This window comes from Crinia signifera, chromosome 4, assembly GCF_055691185.1.
Source record: "Crinia signifera chromosome 4, ASM5569118v1, whole genome shotgun sequence".
NCBI lineage: Eukaryota > Metazoa > Chordata > Amphibia > Anura > Myobatrachidae > Crinia > Crinia signifera.
Genome location: NC_139220.1, coordinates 156,839,821 through 156,860,860, shown reverse-complemented (window position 1 = coordinate 156,860,860; position 21,040 = coordinate 156,839,821). Strand labels below are relative to the sequence as shown.

The window sequence follows — 21,040 nt, the reverse complement described above, 5'->3', positions numbered from 1 at the left end:
GTGCTATATACTAGCTGTATTTTCATTAATCCTCGGGTTCATGAGAATGCGACTTTTACAACGAACATAATAAATTTGGAGTAAATGAAGTTGTGCAGTGATTTATTTGATTCTTTACTTAATTAACAATGCAGGTTTTCTTATCAACTGACTATTATAACTGTCGTTTTGACTGTGTCCATGTATTTTGGACATTTTGTTGACTGTTCCCATAATTGAAATCTGATCTTCACTTTAAGTAGGAGCCAAAGAAAACTCTTAACTCAGCAGGTTCAAATCAGATTACTGCTCCAGTCACTTTTCGCAAGGTTCAGCAGCTGAAATATATTATTTTGGTACTTGTTTCCTAGCACGGCCACAATCGCGGGCATCGTGTACCTTAAAGTTAAGGTACACGATGCCCGCGATGGACCCGATTTCCTTTGAAATCAGGTCCATTTTGCCGGCAAAGGCAAAATTGGGGGCATCGCGTCGGTCGCGTGCATTAACATGGCCCCCGACGCGATGCCCGCGATTTTGCCATAGGCTTCAATGTTAATTTTTAACATTGAAATCGGGAGCATTGCGTAGGTCTTGTGCCATTATAATGGCACAAGATGAGATGGACTTGATTAAGTCCATTTTACATAGGAAACAATGTGAAATGGGCCAATATGACCCATTTCACATTGTATATGGCCCAGTCATGGGTTACGCAACCCCATTGTGAGCGTCACCCCACGATTGACGCCAACCCGAAGCGTGGCGAGCGCAGTCCTCCGACCTTTTCATACCCCTACTACTGAGAATATAAAGTGTGGCGAGCGCAGTGAGCCACCGAGCCCGAAGCGTGGCGAGCGGACGCGTATACCTGTGAAGTTATACGCGTCCCCTCCGGGGCTCGCTGCGCTCGCCACGCTTCGGGCTCGCCACACTTTATATTCTCAACTCCACGCCGACGTGGATAGTAGGGATATGAAAAGGTCGGAGGACGTGCACCGCCGCCCCTTGCGGGCTCGCTGCGCTCGCCACGCTTCAGGTTGGCGTCAATCGTGGGGTGGCGTTGAGGGGGTAAAATTGGGGGACTGGGGAATACTTTACATTGAATCCAATGTAAAATAGGGTCCCAGGGACCCTATTCACATTTGATTCACTGTAAAAATCGGGTTGGTCGCATCGCATTCGATTTGGTCGCATGCGATGCGACCGACGCGATTTTTCCGACACGATCACCCCGATGCAAATCGGTGTGGCCGTGCTAGGAAACAAGTACCAATATTTTTAATATTTTTTATTAAATGCAGATCTTTCGAATCAATATAAATACACATATATTGAAAACATAACAGTATTTGATCAGGTATGGTGGGGTTTTTTATTTACTGTACATGGGAAATAATATAATAAAAATGTCAACAAAAGGTTCCTGGTGTCGAGCGGAGACTTGGCGGGTATGGCCACTCCAGATGTAAGAGGCCCATCCTCTGCTCCCTTGGAGATAATTTAGGCATGAGGGTTATGTACTACTACATTTTGTGAGTCATTGTGTGACTCACTTACTGACACTGTCTTCTCATCAGTCATTTTCCAGTCCAGCATAGAGACTACATCTGACATCAGTGTGTCAATGAGCATAGCGGAGACCCTATGTGCACACACTTATATATATGTAAATGTACTCCATCTGCTGCCATAATAAATGTAACCACTCTTGTTTGTTGTTCTAGATATTTATATGCTGTGGGACAGAAGGTATGGAAACGATGGAAGAAGCGTTATTTTGTCCTAGTTCAGGTGTGTTTAGTATGTATGTGTATATATATATGTGTGTGTATGTATGTGTTTGTGTGTGTGTGTGTATATATATATATATATATATATATATATGTGTGTGTGTATATATATATATATATATATATATATATATATAATGAATAAAACATTGCTTTTGTCAAAGAATGCTCCTTTTGCAGCAATTCCAGCATTGCAGACCTTTGGCATTCTAGCTGTTACTTTGTTGAGCTAATCTGAAGAAAGTTCACCCCACACTTCCTGAAGCTTTTTGCGTACCATACGGTTAAGCAGCTCCCGCAACAGTTTACTGGGGTTCAGATCTGGTGACTGCGTTGGCCACTCCATTACAGACAGAATACTAGCTGCCTGCTTCTTCCCTAAATAGTTCTTGCATAATTTGAAGGTGTGCTCTGGATTGGGACTGTATAAAAATTAAGCGATTTTGGTATAAAATAGTGAATTTTATTAATTATACATTTCAATTGCAGGTAAAAATAGATTATAAAGCATTGCTATGGGCAAATTTCTCGGACTGGAATATAATCCAGGACGAGAGGAATCTGTCCCCAATACTGACAATAATAGTCACAGTAGCAAAGAAAATTATATTAAAAAATTGGACGATTAAAAGCGCCCCTATGTTAGAGGCGGTAAGAAATACCCTAAAAAAAACCTTACACTTAGAGAAATATAATGCACTAGCAGAAAGAGAAGCAGGAGGTAGGAGATTCTATAAGATCTGGGGGGCCTTTATTAAAACCTTAGACGCCCAAACACAGCACCAAATCCTACTACCCTTCATGGAAACTCAATGGTATGAAAGATCATTTGAGAGGGAGAACCACTAAGTGAAAACTGAAAAGATTAACAGAAAAGAATAGTGTGCTTTTTTTTCATCTTGAACTTATCTTGCTATCCTGTACCCATTCTCTTTAATTATGTTGTCCCTCCTTATTGTTATATTTGGTTACCCAGCTTATATGAATTTGAAAGGTGGATACAATGTAGATGACTGTCATCTTTACGGTATCAGCCAACTATTACAGAGATACCCAGGTTGTAGGAATAACGACTTAACGACTATAGTGTGCTTTTTCTTCGTCTTGATCTAATCTTGCTATTCTTTACCCATTCTCTTTGATTATGTTGTCCCTCCTTAAGGGTAGACTTAGTCACCCTCCCTTTATAATTTTGAGAGGCCGATGCAACTTACCTGTCTCATTTTTTGCATGTTATCAGATAACCCAAAATAGGGACACACAGGTCAGGCCAGGGGAGTACTGACCTAATGACCACAGTGTGCTTTTTTAAGGGTGGCAGGAGGGAAAGTGAGAGTTAAAAAGTCACAAAAGGTAATAAATGCAATATTGGAGAAAGGTAGCTGTATTTAAGTACAATGTAATGTAAGTGTTGATGTAATGTAGTATTCTATTATGTATTATGTATAGAAAAAAAAAAATGGGAAATTGAATAATAGCAAGCAAAAACTGGCAAAATGCTGGCAAAAGGACGGCAAAATGATACGGCTCCCCCCTATATTAGGAAGAATTGACAACAATCCTACCCTAGTCAAATTTTATTTTATTTTTTCCCCTTTTGTGTCTGTCTGTAATGTGTGTTGGGATGCAGGAATGAATGAGGTTTTAAAGGTCCGTGTAGCCGTCTTTAAAAAATGGTTATATCGAACATACCTAGAAGTAAATGGTTAAGTAAAGTAAGACATATATACCAGTAAAAAGTATATGTACATCAGCAAAAATTCCAAAATGTTGGATAATGGCAATGATATGTCTTTCTTTTTATATATCAATTTTGTATGTTGTTTATATTTTTGAAAATAAATAAAGTTTATAAAAGAAGGTGTGCTCTGGGTCATTGTCCTTTTGGAGTAGGATGTTGTCAGTCAAGTAGTAAACTGTGGAGGTTTGCTACTGGAATTTAGATTTGTAGATGCTGCACAGAAATCACTAAGTGAGATTTTGTTCTGGTCACTTAGGCTCTGCTATAACAGTAGTTTGTGTTAGTAATTTTTTCAGTCATTTGTGGAATTTTTAACTCCAGACACTCTTGTGGATTTCTTTGGGCTTTGTTAATAAATGGCACAAGTACAGTATGCACTTGTTCATCAGAAACATGCTGTCTCCTAGGCTTTTTAACTTTATGCAAACAACCAGTTACAGTAATTCATAGTGAGTTGTCTAGTCACTGGTGATTTCCTGAATTGTGTTCTAAAATGTCATTGCACAACTGTAACTGAAACATGGCATTTGTGGCCATCTTGCCTGACTAGTTGTGTGACATACTTGTGGTTGCTTACATAACCATGGCCTTCTATAGACAAAAAAAGGGGCTCAACTGAAGGAGGTTTCACATGGGCCTCCTCCCCTTTAAGTGCCCTTGACTGTAGCTTTTCCAATAAATTGTCTTTAAAAACTTGACTCAGCATCCTACGTACCGCCCTGTTACTGAATAAGTAATCTCCAAGCTCCTTATGAATTCCCATCCTGTACTTGAACATACTAATCCTATCACCTCTCAGTCTACGTTTTTCAAGTGGTTAGCCTATCTTTATATTCTGTCCACTCGAGACCCCTTATTAATTTAGTTTTCCTTCTCTTAACCAATTCAAGTTCATTTATATCTTTTTTTTAAGGTGAGGTGCCCAGAACTGGACATAGTACTCTATATGAGGCCTTACCAACGATTTGTAAAGTGATACTATCACACTGGCATGTCTTGATTCCTTTCCCCTTTAATACATGCCAAGGCCTGTTTGCCTTCGCCGCCACACAGCAATCATATGGAAGGGTGACCCAAAGCAAAAATACAGCAGTAATATTATTTTTATGTTTTTATTAGGCTTTTTCTTCTTTGTGCACTTATTGCACCAATATACTATTTGCACTAATGTAGAAGTTACTGTTTTTGTGGTAATATAGCTGTATCACTTTTGACAATGTTTTCCAGTCAAACTTCCACATAACAGTAGAGACATACCATGTGTAGTCAAGAAATGTCATGTGATTTACAGTACTTTAATATCATTGTAATTTATCTGCCTATTCAGGTGAGCCAATACACATTTGCTATGTGTAGTTACAGGGAAAAGAAAGCTGAGCCTCAAGAACTAATGCAGCTTGAAGGTTATACAGTGGATTACACTGATCCTCAGTCAGGTACTTGATTTATTTCTGTGATTCATGATGTTAAACTTTTTTGTATCAAGTACAACTCCAAAAAACCTACACATTAGAATTGGTGCAGAAAGTCTCAAACATTTGTCATTTACATGAAGCTTTAACATAGTTTGATGAAAATCTTTTATAGACATGTTTTTCCTTATTGCACTTTAACAGGCCTCCAGGGCGGCCGGTGGTTTTTCAATGCAGTGAAAGAAGGTGACACTGTTATTTTTGCAAGTGATGATGAACAGGATAGAGTTCTGTGGGTACAGGCAATGTACAGAGCAACAGGGCAATCGTATAAACCTATTGCTGCAAACCATGCACAGAAATCAAATCCTAGAGGAACAAATGTCCACATGGAGGTATCTCAGCCAAGTAAGCTATTCCATTGTTAATAAATACAATAGTATACAAAGTAACTCAAAATGTAATATTCTGTAAACTCAACACTTATTTTTAAGCAGTGAAGTACTGCACAATGGATATACAACAAAACGATATCATTTAAAAGGATTTGTTAAAATACTGATTATTTTCATTAAAAACCCATAATATCATATATGTGTATATTTTGTTTTTGATTTTTTTTTTTTTTTTTTGTACAGTCTATCAGACAACTGTCCGGGTCTAAATCGCTTAACATGATTTTATATTTTAAATAGATTATTGTAAACACTTGTCTCTAGTTTTTAAATGATTGGTATATAGAACTTTGACTATATCTCCCACTTACTTACTTATAATTAATAGGACTTATTTTCTCCTTGGTTTGATGATATCACATAATTGATTCCAATTGAGACTTTTGCATCTAAGATTGTTGATGCACACATTGCTGGTCCTCAATCTCCATGTGGATAGATATTGGTGTGACCATCAGTCAATAGTTTTTGTTTTACAAAAAAAAACGGATTTGTATGGGTGGTTTTTAATTTCAAGTTGATGGGGTAAGAGTACTTATCTCACTTTTTTACTCTCATGAGATACACCTCCATTTTTTAAATTATTTTACCCATTTGAGCGTTAATGCTTAGCACATTTTGTATAAAAACCTAAGCTTATTTATATTCCTATATCCTTTGATTAGGGTATCCCGTGTTCCCTTTCTTTGGGACAATCTACTTGATTTTGAGTAAAGAACAAAGTAACTTTTCGCTGATCAATCTTACACCTAAAGCTCCCACTGTACATTCCCCTTGTTCTTCTCTCCTGCGTTTACCTTGTGAAGTCTGTCAACTGAATGTGACTGTTGCATTGACCGTACAAAGCTGAATGATCTAAATTTAATAAGGATATCTACTGAAAAATGTGAAGCTGCACGTCTTTCAGCTTGAATGAAATAATTCTTCTATCTGCAAATCTAGTTGGCCGTTGCACTTGACATGGATCAATATGATCTGGGGCTAAATTTCTCAATGTGACTGATTATGTTAGCATCATGGCCACAAATCAATGTGGAGTTTTGTGAAGAATCTGATTCTGTAATTGGCATTAATCAATAAGCTTTTGTCTTCCTTTCTTTAGAAACCTCAGGTTGGTAGTGAGTTGTATCTCAATAGTTCACTTAGGGTAGCGCATTTGTGGTAACTAACATAAAAAGATAGACATTTAAATTTTAAGGAACAAAGAGCCAAAAGCCTCTTTGTTATCGGTCATGTTAAAATGATTTTAAACAGATTGTTCACCCAAAATGAACTTTGGTATCAAACTGAGCTAATGTTATGTTGGATAACTAACCCTCTTGGCTCTTACTGTCTATATGTGATAGATAATTCACATGGATGTTTTTAACAAAACATGCCATTAATGAAAGCGATCAGCTTGTCTTTTGATAAACCCGCGGGGTTTAAAGGCGTTGAAAGATGCATCTGTGAAGAACAATACATTTGGTCCTTCCACTACCATTTAGAACCACATAGTATGAGGAAGATATGTATACTCTGAATGTACTGCTCTGTTTTCTTTTCCTCTTTTTCACTTGAAGGTTATACATTCCTTTCTCAATGCTATATGCAACACTTCCATTACTCTACCAAGGTTTGTCTCATTAAAAGCATAGCACAAAACAAAGACTGCAAGTGACCTACCTTTTGCTAACATGTTCATTTCTGCTCTAGTTTGCCATTTGGAAAGTAGATTTCCAGTTGTGCTGAATGTTTTTTTTTGTAGTTTTTTTTTTTGTAGTTTTTTTTTGTAATATTGTAATGTGTATTGCTATAGTCCTATTCCCAGAAAGAACAATGCAAGGGTGAAAATGTGCAGTATGGTAGCGCTAGTATTTCTCAGACCATTTTCTTTATAGACTGAATGTTTGCTAAGTGCTTTGAAATACACCAAGGTCATATCCTCAATGTCAGTGAATTAAGCACTACTCAATGTGTTGATCAGTTTTTAAACTGAAGTATATAAAGAAGTGTAAATGTAATCTAGTATTTTACTGTTGGCTTTTGTACTGTAAAAATTACCGTTTTTTTCTGCAAACAGACACAGATCGTGGGCAAAGACATGGGATGGATGAGTTTATATCTGCTAATCCCTGCAGATTTGATCATACTGCCCTCTTCAAAGTGCTCCAGCAGCAGACATTGGATCACCGATTAAATGATTCCTATTCCTGTCTGGTAAGTATATAAGGATATTTGGGCAGAAGAAATTAAAATGAGACATATGCTGCTTTCACAAGGCAAAACCTGCTTAGACTCTGTATTTAAAATGTTTGTTAAAACAGGTCAGAGCAAGTTTAACCCCTTTCACACCGCATGTAAATACCGGGTCTAAAGCAGGTTTGCAGTGTGAAAGCAGCATAAGATGATGAACTCATCTGTACAGGGAATGCAGGACTATGCAATGGGTGATTCAGTGGGTGTCACGCGTGGCTGAGAAATAATCAACCAATGTCTAACATTGGGCACTAATAACGCTGAGAGGGTGGTGGTGATGATGATGTGGAAATGTGATGAGAGGCAGGTAGAAGATAATCCCGGGACTCTAGTCACAAGCGGGATGCTGGAAGGGTAAGGCTAGGGTAGGGGGTCTGAGCATCAGCTGGTCCCGCTCTATGTGCATATGTAATGAGCAGTCCCGCTCATTAAACATGCATTGTGCTGGTTCCAGGGGGACCAATAGTGCTCACTGCTACCTTGGTACCAAAGTCTTGCCCTGGAAGAAGAGCACTTGTTGCTCGAAACGCGTTGGCGGCAGTGACTGATTGGACCATAAGACTGAACCTGACCTGTGCTAAGATATTTGGGGCCACAGCAGGGTGCACATCCGGACTGCATCCCTGCCCTTTTTCCATCCTTTGCTGGCTCCAAATACCCTTAGGGGTAAGGATTCATCTCAATTTACTATCATTTATGTGAACCGTTTTTATGTGAATCTGTGATATTTTGTCGAAATAAATTTTACATATTTTTATCTTACCTCTGGCGCCTGAAAATTGTCACACTACTTTTTTTCTTACCATTTCAGACTTGTTCAGACAGAAAAAATATTATTTATTATTATTTAAATAAAGTTATTTTAAAATGGTTAAAAATCGGCAAAATACCGTTGTTGTTTTTAGTGCAGTCTGAAAGGGGCAATAGTTGTTAAAAATTACAATTTTATTCTAAACATATTCCGTAACTGTACAAAAAAAGATGAATGGATCACCCTTGGGCGCAGCTGCTCGTGGGCTTCAGACACTTAGGGCCTTATTTTGGTTCACTCTTTCTGACAAAATCCTTCTTAGATGGACAAAACCATGTACACTGGAGGGGGGCAAATGTAAAATGTGCAGAGAGAATTAGATTTGGGTGAGTTATTTTGTTTCTGTTCAGGGTAAATACAGACTGCTTTATTTTTACACTGCAATATAGATCTCATTTTGAAGTAAAACCCCACCCAAATCTATCTCTCTCTGCACAAGTAACATGTGCCCCCCTGCAGTGCACATGGTTTTGTCCATCTAAGAAGGATATTGTCAGAAAAAGTGAACCAAAATAAGGCCCTTAATGAGGAGACACCACTCCTCCAACACTACATAAACCACACAAATTCTTAAGTGGAAACCCTCTAGCGCTTATAACATAAAATACAGTACTTCCCTTTTGTTCATCGAATAATCCTATTAAACAGATGTATGGAACAAAGAGTCTTTGTAGTCGGTTTTCATTGGTGTTAGTCCATGCAAGAAACAGAAATCATGTAATTGAAATCTGTCCACACTGTAAAGTTGGTTTTACACCTGTGCAGGTAAGTGGGGACTGTGCAGCTGTTTCTTCCACCAAATGGAATATGTAAATGATGTCTGCAAAATGACTTGCGTACCCAAACTCACATCAAGGATGTGACTAATCAAGCACATCAAGGTATCTTTAACTTTTGATGCGTACCCCAACTCACAATGTGTGAATGATGTATTCGCAAATCAAGGTATCTTTCAATAGGGGAAAAAGGTATTGCCAAGGGAATGTGTACCCCTACTCACTGATATAAGTGTTGTGATGTTCACATCAAGGTATCTTTCAGACCACTCATCAGATGGATCATAAAAAACTTTTTAATGACTTCCACATCATACAAAATAAAATGAAATAAAACAAAGTAATCACTGTGACTGCTGTACAATGGGACAATGGTGGAAACGTAGAATCTACAACCTGGGGGGTCTTCCGGACGATCCAACCAGGGAGTATGTCAACCAAGGTCCAGAACTGGATAGCAGCAGTCGAAAAGCGATCACCTTCCTCTGGTAGCACACAACGCATTTCAAGTGTACAGAGGAATGTATGAGATGGGGTTTATATACCCTGTACACAGGAAGTAAGAGGACTTCCTGTATCTCATAAAATGAACTAAAATCAAATACATACATAATAATGTGTTTACAGCACATGACACCTTTTAGAAATATTCCATAAAAAAGTTCATAGTCAAATTTCCTGTGAGGTATGACGATCGCTGTAGAGCGCTGGTATCTAAAGAGAATAAAAAGACGCGATACCGGAAGTGCGGGCGTTCCACTGCACCCACTTCCGTGTGTCATTCGGCCGGATACAGGCCTGAAGGGCGCACGCCACACTAATGAGCTATGGCGCCTGCTGATGACATGTGCGTTCCAGCACATGAAATCGCTTCCTGGAAGAGCGTGCCAAAGTGCACTATGCATATATGTGCGTTCCAGCGCATACATAACTTCCTGGAACTGCGTGTCATAATAAAAATAAATATTTTGAAAGAACAGAAGGGAAAAATAGCCTTCTCTTATCTGAACATACAATTTAAAACTTCTTTAAAAATGATATACCTCTCAGGAAAATGACACATGTTCCGTAACTGCACTTGGATTTTTTATTTCAATGAATTGTCCTGAAATCTGAAAATTACACACTTGAAGATGTCTGCTGTGCTAGTCAAGAGCATGAACGATTATGCGAACCTGCTTCCAAAAGTTGCTAAATACATTTAACCAACCTTAATGTGAGATGGCCAACACTAGCACAGGCATTTTAAGGTAAAATGTGTGTTTTTCTCTCTCTCATGGTATATTGTATTTATACATTTTGAATTTGAGAAACTAAAAAAAAAAAAAAAAAAAAAAAAACAGTTAGTAGCCAGGGGTCTGTAATTAGACCGAAAGACAACTACTTGTACTGTATGTTCAAGTAGATTGAATGGATTTTGGTTTTATTTAAAAAAAAAAAAATCTTTAATTGTACTTTAAATACATGTTTTTTTTCTGCTGAATGTAGGTGCAAGCCCTAGACTTTAGGGTAATTCAGACCTAATTGCTGCTGAGAGAATTAGCTGTGTCCAGTGAACAGGTAGATGCTGCCACTCTATAGTGAAATCCCGCCTTGTGAATTAATAGGCCTTACAGTGCAAATGGATGTGTATGCCTTATGTAAGAACAGGCTCCCCATTGAATGATTTTTTTTTTTCACTTGGCACCGGTCATTGCAAGCTTGGAGTAGCTAGAGACTTATTCAGCGGCTGCGATGAATAAAGACATATCTGGCATGAAGCTGACGTGACGCACCCTTCAAAAACAGACCTTGGCATGCCTGCGGTTTCCCTGACATTCTCAGAGTTTTACTTTTTTGGCACGTCTATCGATTTTCCGTAAACCCCCGTTAAATGGGCAGTTACCACCCACAGATGCCTACTTCCTGTCAATCAACATGTGAACAGTTAGCAAAATACTTAAGAATAATTGATTGTAGTGAGGCTTAAGGGGGAGATGCACTTACACTCACACTATGTTCTTTTTATCTCCAATTTATCGTTTCCTTTCCGTACCATTAATATTTTCAACTTCTCCTTATGCTCTGAAGTTTCTTCTTCCGCGAAGACTTTGTCATACTTTTTGTCAACTGCACATACGCCAGCTATGTAAGTTTCAGACATGCGTAGGAGATTCTTCCGGACACCACCCGTGACTGCCTGTTTAAGCAGCATGCCAGTGCCTCATATCCCCATGCTCAGCTCCTTTCATTCACCAAGTTCCTCATACCTCCCTGCCCACCTCCATTGACCCACCTATAAATGCCAGTGCGCACACACCTTATAAAGAAAATTAAAATTGTGACCCTCATGCGGCGAATATCTTTAGTGGGGGACAGTCCGCTGAGAGTCTTTGAGCATACAGCAGGTGCGGTAAAGCTGTATGCTCCTATAGGAGACAGCGCCGTCATGAAAAACAAAGGAATGTGAAAGTGCAAGGATCAACTTCCGCAAAACAAGGAAAGAGCATGCCTGAAACTGCTAACTGAGCCGCTACAGATGGAGGAATGCAGCGATAAGCCTTAGTGCATCCCGCCCTATATATTTTATGCAGATAAGAATGCGTTACTGTATTTAGCATTAATGTATATATCCTTTTCAAACCTAAAAGACATTAATGCAGAAAATAATTCTGTATTTATCTGGACTCATTGGGTCCCCAGAATCCTGATGACAAATAAATCATGTGAACTGCTATTATTTCAAGGTGTGGGACTTTATTTTCTTACCTTTTTTTGTTATCATTTTGGTGGGTGTAGAGAATGTGTTTTAGGGGCTTATTCATTATCGGGGCCATATTAAAGTATCAACTCAGTCTTACTCCTGTAGTGGAACAGCTATTCCAAATATCATCTTTCCTGCAAATCCCCTACTGTTTCACTGCTAATTACTAGTTGTAAATATTTACATAGCCGGGAAATGGAGTGTATGTGAGTGAACAGGGTTTGTGCATGCACACAGAGGGCAGTATTTAATAACTATGCGATGTGCAGCGAATCCTGTTTTGGATTCGCTGCATAGTTGCCGTGTTCCGGAGGACTGGAGCCTTCGCTACCAGCCCTCACTGACACAGTATTCAATGCCGCAGGGGCTCGCTGCCCCTGATGGCAAATCTTAACCCCTGTGGTGGACGCTGCAGGGAGCCGGGGGACGGCTGCAGGCAGGGAGATGGAAGTCTCCCTGCCTGCCCCAGAATGTATGTGGGGGGTAGGAGGGCTCCCTCAGACCCAGGCAGCACAAGCTGCCCCCCATGGAACCGCTAGCACTGCTCCCGATCGTGCATATGTAATGATCGGGTGCAGTGAATGTATGAATATGTGCTGACTGTTATGTGTAAAAAAATATATATATTTTTTTAATAAATATATATTAATGTGCTGTAAGCACATGAATAAAAATACCATGCCCCTTCAGATAATACAATTCCTGATTTTTTACACCAATTTAAAAAAAAAACAACAACTTTATTTTAAAAGTTCACATTCCACTTCACCATGAAAAGATAGCGATTGCTAAACGGTGACACATGGCGAAAATCACTTAGAATGCAATTTGCCATCTTCTCATTGAATACACTCATGGCGAATCACATTGAAAAACCCATTGAACAACCACAGCCAATTGCAGAGACTATCAGATGGCGAATTGTCCGTCATTCACTGTTCGCAGACGGCGAAAAGTGCACGTTGTATAGGGTGATTCACTTTCGAACACCAAAAAATCACCTTCCAATGCGAAAATAGCACAAATTCGCTGTGAAACATGGCAAATTGGCCTCATTGAATACTGCCCTGAGAGCTTGAGGTGGAGGAATCTCTTTAGATAACTCTATGCACACTGGAACGTCTTTGAATAGGAAGGAGCAGTCCATGGGGAACTAAAACCACTTGAATATGCATTAGTCCCCCCTTGCAAGCGTTGCAAACTTTCATTTTTTTTTATTTTGCTGAAAATGTAAATAAATAAATATGGGACGGCCACAGGAGGTTAAGGATTAAGGAATTGCACTGTTCCTTAATACATACAGAAACTTGTTTTAGTGCGTGTGAAAAGGATCCATAAGTGAAAATAAATAGGATCCTTAATTCTGTGTCGCTTGCTGTACTATGCCTCTAGAGTCTTGAGTTAGTGGAATGTATCTCTTGGTCACTGTCCTCATGGTTCTGTAAACAGGTTTCACAGGCAGAATAAAAACAGTGAGAGCTCTGTTTTATCAAATTAGTAATGCCCCTCAGGTGCTGCAAGGGAGGGGGATTTAACCCCCAGCACATCAAAGGGCAAAAAATACGATAAGCTTCCGGGCCATGGCAAGGCTTCTCTGATACAAGAAGTCCTTATACTGCATGATAACAGCACCCATTCTAAGCCATATACTTGTCTACTTTAAGGCTACATGATAATAGCACTTGCCAATACTTCTAAGTTGAGAGTCAGGTTTTAGAAGCAATTGTAATGGCTCACTCATGATTCACTCTCGGCAGCAGCAACCCTAGCACACAGTGATGCTTTCTGGGAATACTGGACAGGGGATGAGATAGTTTGCTTTTACAAACTAGATGCAAATCTTTGATTGCAAAATGATTAGTATGAGGATGACCGTGCAGGCAGTAATGATTGCATGTGCTGCTATCCATCCATGCTGCTTGTTATTTAGTTTTCTAAATTATGATTGTTGGAATGAACTTGCTGAAAATTATGTATCAGGAAGGATGTACCTAGATGGTTAATATCCCTACCTATAATTACTTTTCTTCTGCAAAGGGATCAGACACCTTGACAAATGTTTACACGGCAGACATTACTTTTTTGTTCTTTTGTTCTGTTTATTATCTCTGGCAAGAACATTTGTCACTGTTGGCTTAGTTTGAGAGAGCCGCCCTGTGTGCGGAGAAACTTTTTAAGAATACATGATACGTACAAGACCCTGGTGATCACCGCTTTTCCTTTGGATATCATACTATTTGATTAATCTGCTACTTCCAACGAATAGCTGCCGTTGAGCTGCTTATAAGCCATCTCTTTCTCCGGTGAGTGCCTCTGTATACTGCGGCACAGAATAGCTACACAGATTGCAAATTACATGTGTCACAGAGGGACAACTTGCACGGTATATACACATACCATTCGGTCACGCTTAAGTCATGATTTTTATAGGATGAGTTTAGGGTGTATGAACACACACCCCTTTGCATCAGAGTTAATTTCCACCGACCACACTCTAGTGGATTGTGCTGCATCACAACTGGTGCATTGTACTGCTACTCAGCAAACTGTGCTGCATAACAACCTGGGTCCTCATAACAGCATTCGAGAGGACTGTCTGGTGAGGTACACTAGCAACCCAGTGGCTATAATTGTTCATTATACGGTTTTTCCGTTGCATCACATCTGAGCTGCTATACTGATAATTGATCTATACATCGGAATTCAGTTTCCCTTTTGCCATTGAGAGATAATGGAATACAGAAGACTGTAACCACATATTTACAGGTGCTTAACATCAGTATTAGTGGCTAGTATTTGGACACAATCTTTTTAGTTCTTTGCAGAACAAAGAGCAACAATTGGTATGCAGATTTTTATTTTATTATAATTGTTTTGAATATAAATATCAATTCACTGTCCTATCCCCGGGAGGACTTGTATTGTATATTATATAAATGAATAAAAAAATTTTATTCATTCATTTGTGGTCCCTGTATAGTTAAGCGCCACTTGGTTCTTGTTTCTGTAGTTTACTTTTAGAGGCTAGCATGCCTCCTCTTGGTGGCTGCTGTAGACAGTTACATGATTACAGGACGATTACCCCTCCTTCCTCTCTAATAGCTCATGCTTTTATGCATTTATCCCATCTCTCCTTAATAAATATATAAAGCTCTAAAGGTCTGTAGCAGCACCTCTGAGGGATCCCCTGTTAGACGGAACCCAAAAGGGTTTAGAGATAGAAGGAAAGAAGTTCAGAGTGCGCTATGAAAAATTACACCAAATTAAAACAAAGACAATATTTAATAAAAAAATCACCCTATGGGCAACATAATATGCACAATAAAACATTCAATACAACAAAGAATGAATGATCTTTCAATAGTTTGGTCTTTCCAATGATGTAGCGGTACCAACGCGTTTCGTCAAAAAGATCAATTAATCAGGGGCATTGGAAGCATTGAATTTATAAGGCAGTTTTGTACTGTATATTATAATACAAATAATGTTTCAATAAAATGCATATAAAACAAAGTTATTTATAAGCATGATGTAAATGGAGAATAGGATGAGAAGAGGACAAAGGAGAGAACAAACAATTTACAATTCCAGTGAAGGATTCTATTAGGGACCACAAAAATAGGTGGTCATATTGAAAAGTCAGACAACCAATTTATTATAAATATAAACAAATGGTGGATATCATTATTAATTCATATACATACAGATCTAATAAATAAATGGAGGACCACCTAGAGATAGAAGTGGAAAATGAATAAGAACATCAAGAAAGATTCATACCATATACCTTCTCAAAAGGAAAAAAAATCTCATAGGCTGCAACGTTGTGACCTGCAGTCCCAAATAATGAAAGTTTTGAAAACTTTGGATTAAATCTAAATAAAAAACATATTATTGTATAATTATACGGTCCCCTATTCAGTCTGGGGATAGACCATTTAAAGTAGTAATTCTATTTACATACCACCGGTAATCAATAATTTGATTAAAGTGGGGTTGGATTTTGCCCAAAAAACTCATTTTCTGGAATCAGCTGGATGGGGATTTTATTAGCCCCAAAACTGTTAAACCGTCAACACAAGAATGAAAGCCCATTTACAAAAGAAACCAGGTGAATGGTAGCCACCCTTCCATCACTGGAATTGTAAATTGTTTGTTCTCTCCTTTGTCCTCTTCTCATCATCCTATTCTCCATTTACATCATGCTTATAAATAACTTTGTTTTCTATGCATTTTATTGAAACGTATTATTTGTATTTCATTTACAGTACAAATCTGCCTTATAAATTCAATGCTTCCAATGCCCCTGATGTAGTCATCTTTTTGACGAAACACATTGGGCCCGCTACATCATTGTAAAGATCATTAATTCTTTGTTGTATTGAATGTTTTACTGTGCATATTATGTTGCCCATAGGGCAATTTGTTTATTAAATATTGTCTTTGTTTTAATTCTGTGTCATTTTTCATAGCGCACTCTGAACTACTTAACTTTTGTATATGTATATATGTATATATGGGATATAGGTGGATCCAATCAGCGCTAATTAGGTGGTCAGCACACACCAGTCAGGAGGAAAAAGGATATAGACACCCTTTATGTAGACACTAAAAGTCCCAATTTCGGACTGCAGCTCCCTCCAAAGTAATTCCCAGGACTCACGGAAACAAGCGACAATCTGTTCAAAAAGAAACACAGGAGGAGCGCTCCATAGTGTAAAACCAATAAGATTTAATTGATATATAAAATACTGCTTTACTGCTTTTAAAATGGAACAAGTACTGATTGTCTGTACCGAGGATATTTTATATATCAATTAAATCTTATTGGTTTTACACTATGGAGCGCTCCTCCTGTGTTTCTTTTTGAACATATATATATATATATATATATATATATATATATATATATATATATATATATATATATATATATATATATATAATTACTCCTCAGCAATACATGTGCAGCTCTTACTAGGCTGTGTATTTAACCTATGAATGGTGTAGGGTAACCCAGATGTCTTGAATGCACTATGTAGGATTACCCTGTGTGGAATTGGTCATGTCTAGAGTAGATTACCCAGAATGTGTCAGTTGCAGCATCCTACAGGTTTTTTCAGGGTCCTAACACAACCATCAGGCCCAGTGTGGGCATACCACCAAGTGAGGCAGCATGGGCGTACCACGAATGTTATACTCATGCTAACTGTGCGATAATCCATACAAGGACCAAAGTCATTCATTGGAAAACTGACATGTGCAATATGATATACTCTATATCAGGCATTCCCAAGCTTAACATGCATTATATAATTCCCCACATGTCTGGTACAAATGCACACCCTTATTACCTTAATACTGGTAGATGCTGATCTCTTCTCTAAAATAATTTTAATTAGGCTACAAATCAGTGTTCCACAGTTGATTTCACAGGGATCAGTCCAACACTATGAAAGTACTTGTCCTCCTGGCTTATGCCCACATAAGCATTAATCATAAGTGCGTTCTCTCAGGAGACACTCATAAGGATTCTGAGGACTCTGAGAGGCAAATTATACTAGACATGCATACAGTATGTCTCAAGCCCCTCTTTTGTATTCTGCCTTTCTTCTCTATTCTGGAGATCTGATGTAGCAATAGTTTTATTTTAGAATTTCTTAAAGGTTTTTATGGTAGAAAAAATGCACAATTAAAATAGTCCATTTTATGATTATTAATTTCTACGTCACAACTGTAAACATACTAGTTTGGCAGCTTGTTTAAAGTTCTGCTCCCAATTTTGTTAACTTGCATGTAAGTAGCGTGTAACATTGGGGTGTATTCAATGCTTTCTGTGAGCTGTGACAGCGAGCAGGGCTGCCTGCTCGCTGTCACAGCTCACAGGGTCAGCATTGAACTGACCCTCTGCCTCACGCCATTTCCCCCCTCACTAGGTTTTTTGTAACAAGGAGTAAACGGCGTATGCGGCTGCTAAAACAGCAAAGCTCTGCGGTAGGCAGAGGCTCCCTGCATTACTTGTGAGGTTTGCTGTTTTGGGGAATCCTCTCTGTCCTCTGACAGCGAGAATTTGCCATGGCGCATTGAATAGGGTGTGCAGCCGGCTCGGGGGTTAAAAACAGAGGATCCCTTGTTTTCTGCAATCCCCACCATCTAACCCCCTCGCCGGGCGCATTAAGTACACCCCCTTGTCAACACACCGCCTGTATTCTTGGATTCGTATATAGTAGTCTGTCTGTCCTGTAACTACTTTCTGCCCTAGATAAGTAAGAAGGAGCTAGCCAAAGAGGTAGAGAGAGAGAGAGAAAGAGTGAAATAGAAGAGGTTCTATAAAAAAATACACTGAATTAATAAAGGTGACAAAAATATTATTGAAAAATATATCCTTTTTAATATTCTCAATTTTATATTTCTATTGGTATTATTATAAATGCAGGTCATTAGTTATGTGTTAATTTTGTGTATGTCAGAAAGTGTTTTAGTCCATGGATAAAAACAGAGTAGTAAGACAAGCAAGATTTTTTTTTTTTAGATTACAGTAGGTGCCCACTCTTTGACATTGAGTGGGTTCACCAAAAGTGGTGGGACATTTATTGGGTACACAACTTCTCTTGCTGTGAAATTGTAAGATTTTGTTTGTAACATGTCAATGTCATGCCGATGCATTAATGGGAATATGTAAAGATAAAATGCCATACGTTAATCCCTTACATGTCTCGTACTATTATAAAAGCAATTTAAGATCAAATGAAGGCATAAGTCATTAACTAGCATTAATGTGCATTGAATAATTATTTGCATTATTGAGTTGAATAATACAGTATAGCAGAACTACTATATGCTACATGCAGGGCTGGTAGAATACTGTAAATTAAACCTTAAGTAGAAGCAATCTGTCAAAGCTTGCAGTGCCTTGGAGACAGCATAAGATGCTTTTAAAACCACCAAGATGTCTTGTTTGTGGCCTGTGGGGAAAGGGATTCCACACACATAACAAGAAAGTCTGGTTAGACCAGATTATAGGCAAAATGTAAACTTTTAGTAAGCTGGAGTGCCCATTTGTCAAAAAGGATAAGATACATCCAGGAATAGGTGTTGTCGAGGTACTTGTTTCCTAGAACGGCCACAATCGCGGGCATCGTGTACCTTAAAGTTAAGGTACACGATGCACGCGATGGACCCGATTTCCTTTGAAATCAGGTCCATTTTGCCGGCAAAGGCAAAATCAGGGGCATCGGGTCGGTCGCGTGCATTAACATGGCCCCCGACGCGACCGACACGATGCCCGCGATTTTGCCATAGGCTTCAATGTTAAAATATTTTTAACATTGAAATCGGGAGCATCGCGTCGGTCTTGTGCCATTATAATGGCACAAGATGAGATGGACTTGATTAAGTCCATCTCACATAGGAAACAATGTGAAATGGGCCAATATGACCCATTTGACATTGTATATGGCCCCGTCGTCACCCCACAATTGACGCCAACCCGAAGCGTGGCGAGCGGCGGCGGTGCGCGTCCTCCGACCTTTTCATACCCCTACTATCCACGTCGGCATGGAGTTGAGAATATAAAGTGTGGCAAGCGCAGCGAGCCACCGAGCCCGAAGCGTGGCGAGCGGACGCGTATACCTGTGAAGTTATGCGCGTCCCCTCGCGGGGCACGCTGCACCCGCCACGCTTTGGGCTCGGTGGCTCGCTGCGCTCGCCACACTTTATATTCTCAACTCCACGCCGATGTGGATAGTAGGGGTATGAAAAGGTCGGAGGACGCGCACCGCCGCCCCTCGTCACGCTTCGGGTTGGCGTCAATCGTGGGGTGGCGTTGAGGGGGTAAAATTGGGGGTCTGAGGAATCATTTACATTGAGTCCAATGTAAAATAGGGTCCCAGGGACCCTATTCACATTTAATTCAATGTAAAAATCGCGTTTGTCGCATCGCATGCGATACGTCCGACGCAATTTTTCCGACACGACCACCCCGATGCGAATCGGGGTGGCCGTGCTAGGAAACAAGTACCGTTGTGGACATTTAAGAAAAAAGTGTAGCCCAGTAGTGTCAAACTCATGGCCCTCCAGCTGTTGTGGAAATACAGGTCCCAGCATGCCCTGCCAAAGATTTTATATAATGGATTGCTAAAACTGTGCAGGGCATGCTGTGACGTGTAGTTCCACAACACCTGGAAGGCCATGAGTTTGACACCACTGGTGTATCCTCTCACATCAGAAAATGTAGTGCGACATACAGCATAATCTACAAATAACCGTTTTTTAAAACCTGAAGCCGTATTACTAAATCAGTGGAAGATAGCAGAATGAGACATACCCAATATACTGAAACAAAAATTAGGGTTCCGATTAAAATCAATGAACATAATCCCTTTTTTTGTATTTTGAATCAAAAGGGATCTGATGGGAATTAGAGGCATAGACAGAGATCAAAGTAAAGCCCTGTACACACACATCGATTTGCTTTTGATTCGATGTAAGGTTCGATTTTCTGTTAGATCTGGCATTAGATCTTTCCATTCAATTTGGCATTAGATATCGAATTCCATATCACATTTGATATACACTCAGGGTACATTTTACACATTCGATTTACTAGATAGAATTCGAAGTTTCCTTGGCTGCGCAGTAGATTTTTCTGGTAGATTTTGTGAAAACGGGAGTGCGCATCAAATCGAAAGTGACACAACAACCATTCGATTCAGTTTAGAATTCGATTCTGCTTCGATAAGCAAAATTGAATCGAAAATCAGGAAAAAATCGATGCATGTGTACAGGGCTTTAATACTTGAACATGTGGGATGCCCACTAAAATAAGATATTTATCACTTCTATCCACCACATATGGTAGAGGGTAATGAAACCTAATACGATTCTCATTTCTTTTAGTCCATTTAAAATTTAAGGAAAATAAATAACTATAGTCACTACATAGGGGACAATTTAAAACGGATAACTGCAACCCAAAGAGTAAAAACAAGTCTCTATAAGACACCAGAAGAAAAAATTACAAAAAAAAACAAAAGAAATGTAATTCAAGAATAGAGAACACAAACTAGGCTGGTATATTGGGCAGTAGTTTC

At 39.1% G+C, this 21,040-nt stretch overlaps 1 protein-coding gene across 10 annotated transcripts in view; it reads left to right on the top strand.

Moving 5' to 3' along the window:
• Window positions 1-21,040, top strand: part of CADPS2 (calcium dependent secretion activator 2) — a 547,338-nt gene that overhangs the window by 189,944 nt on the left and 336,354 nt on the right. For all 10 annotated transcript variants that reach the window (XM_083182838.1, XM_083182837.1, XM_083182844.1 and 7 more), the window contains exons 9-12: window positions 1,707-1,773; window positions 4,841-4,949; window positions 5,130-5,333; window positions 7,443-7,579. In XM_083182838.1, the coding sequence (XP_083038964.1) occupies window positions 1,707-1,773; window positions 4,841-4,949; window positions 5,130-5,333; window positions 7,443-7,579 (517 nt within the window). The remainder of the gene's footprint in view (window positions 1-1,706; window positions 1,774-4,840; window positions 4,950-5,129; window positions 5,334-7,442; window positions 7,580-21,040) is intronic.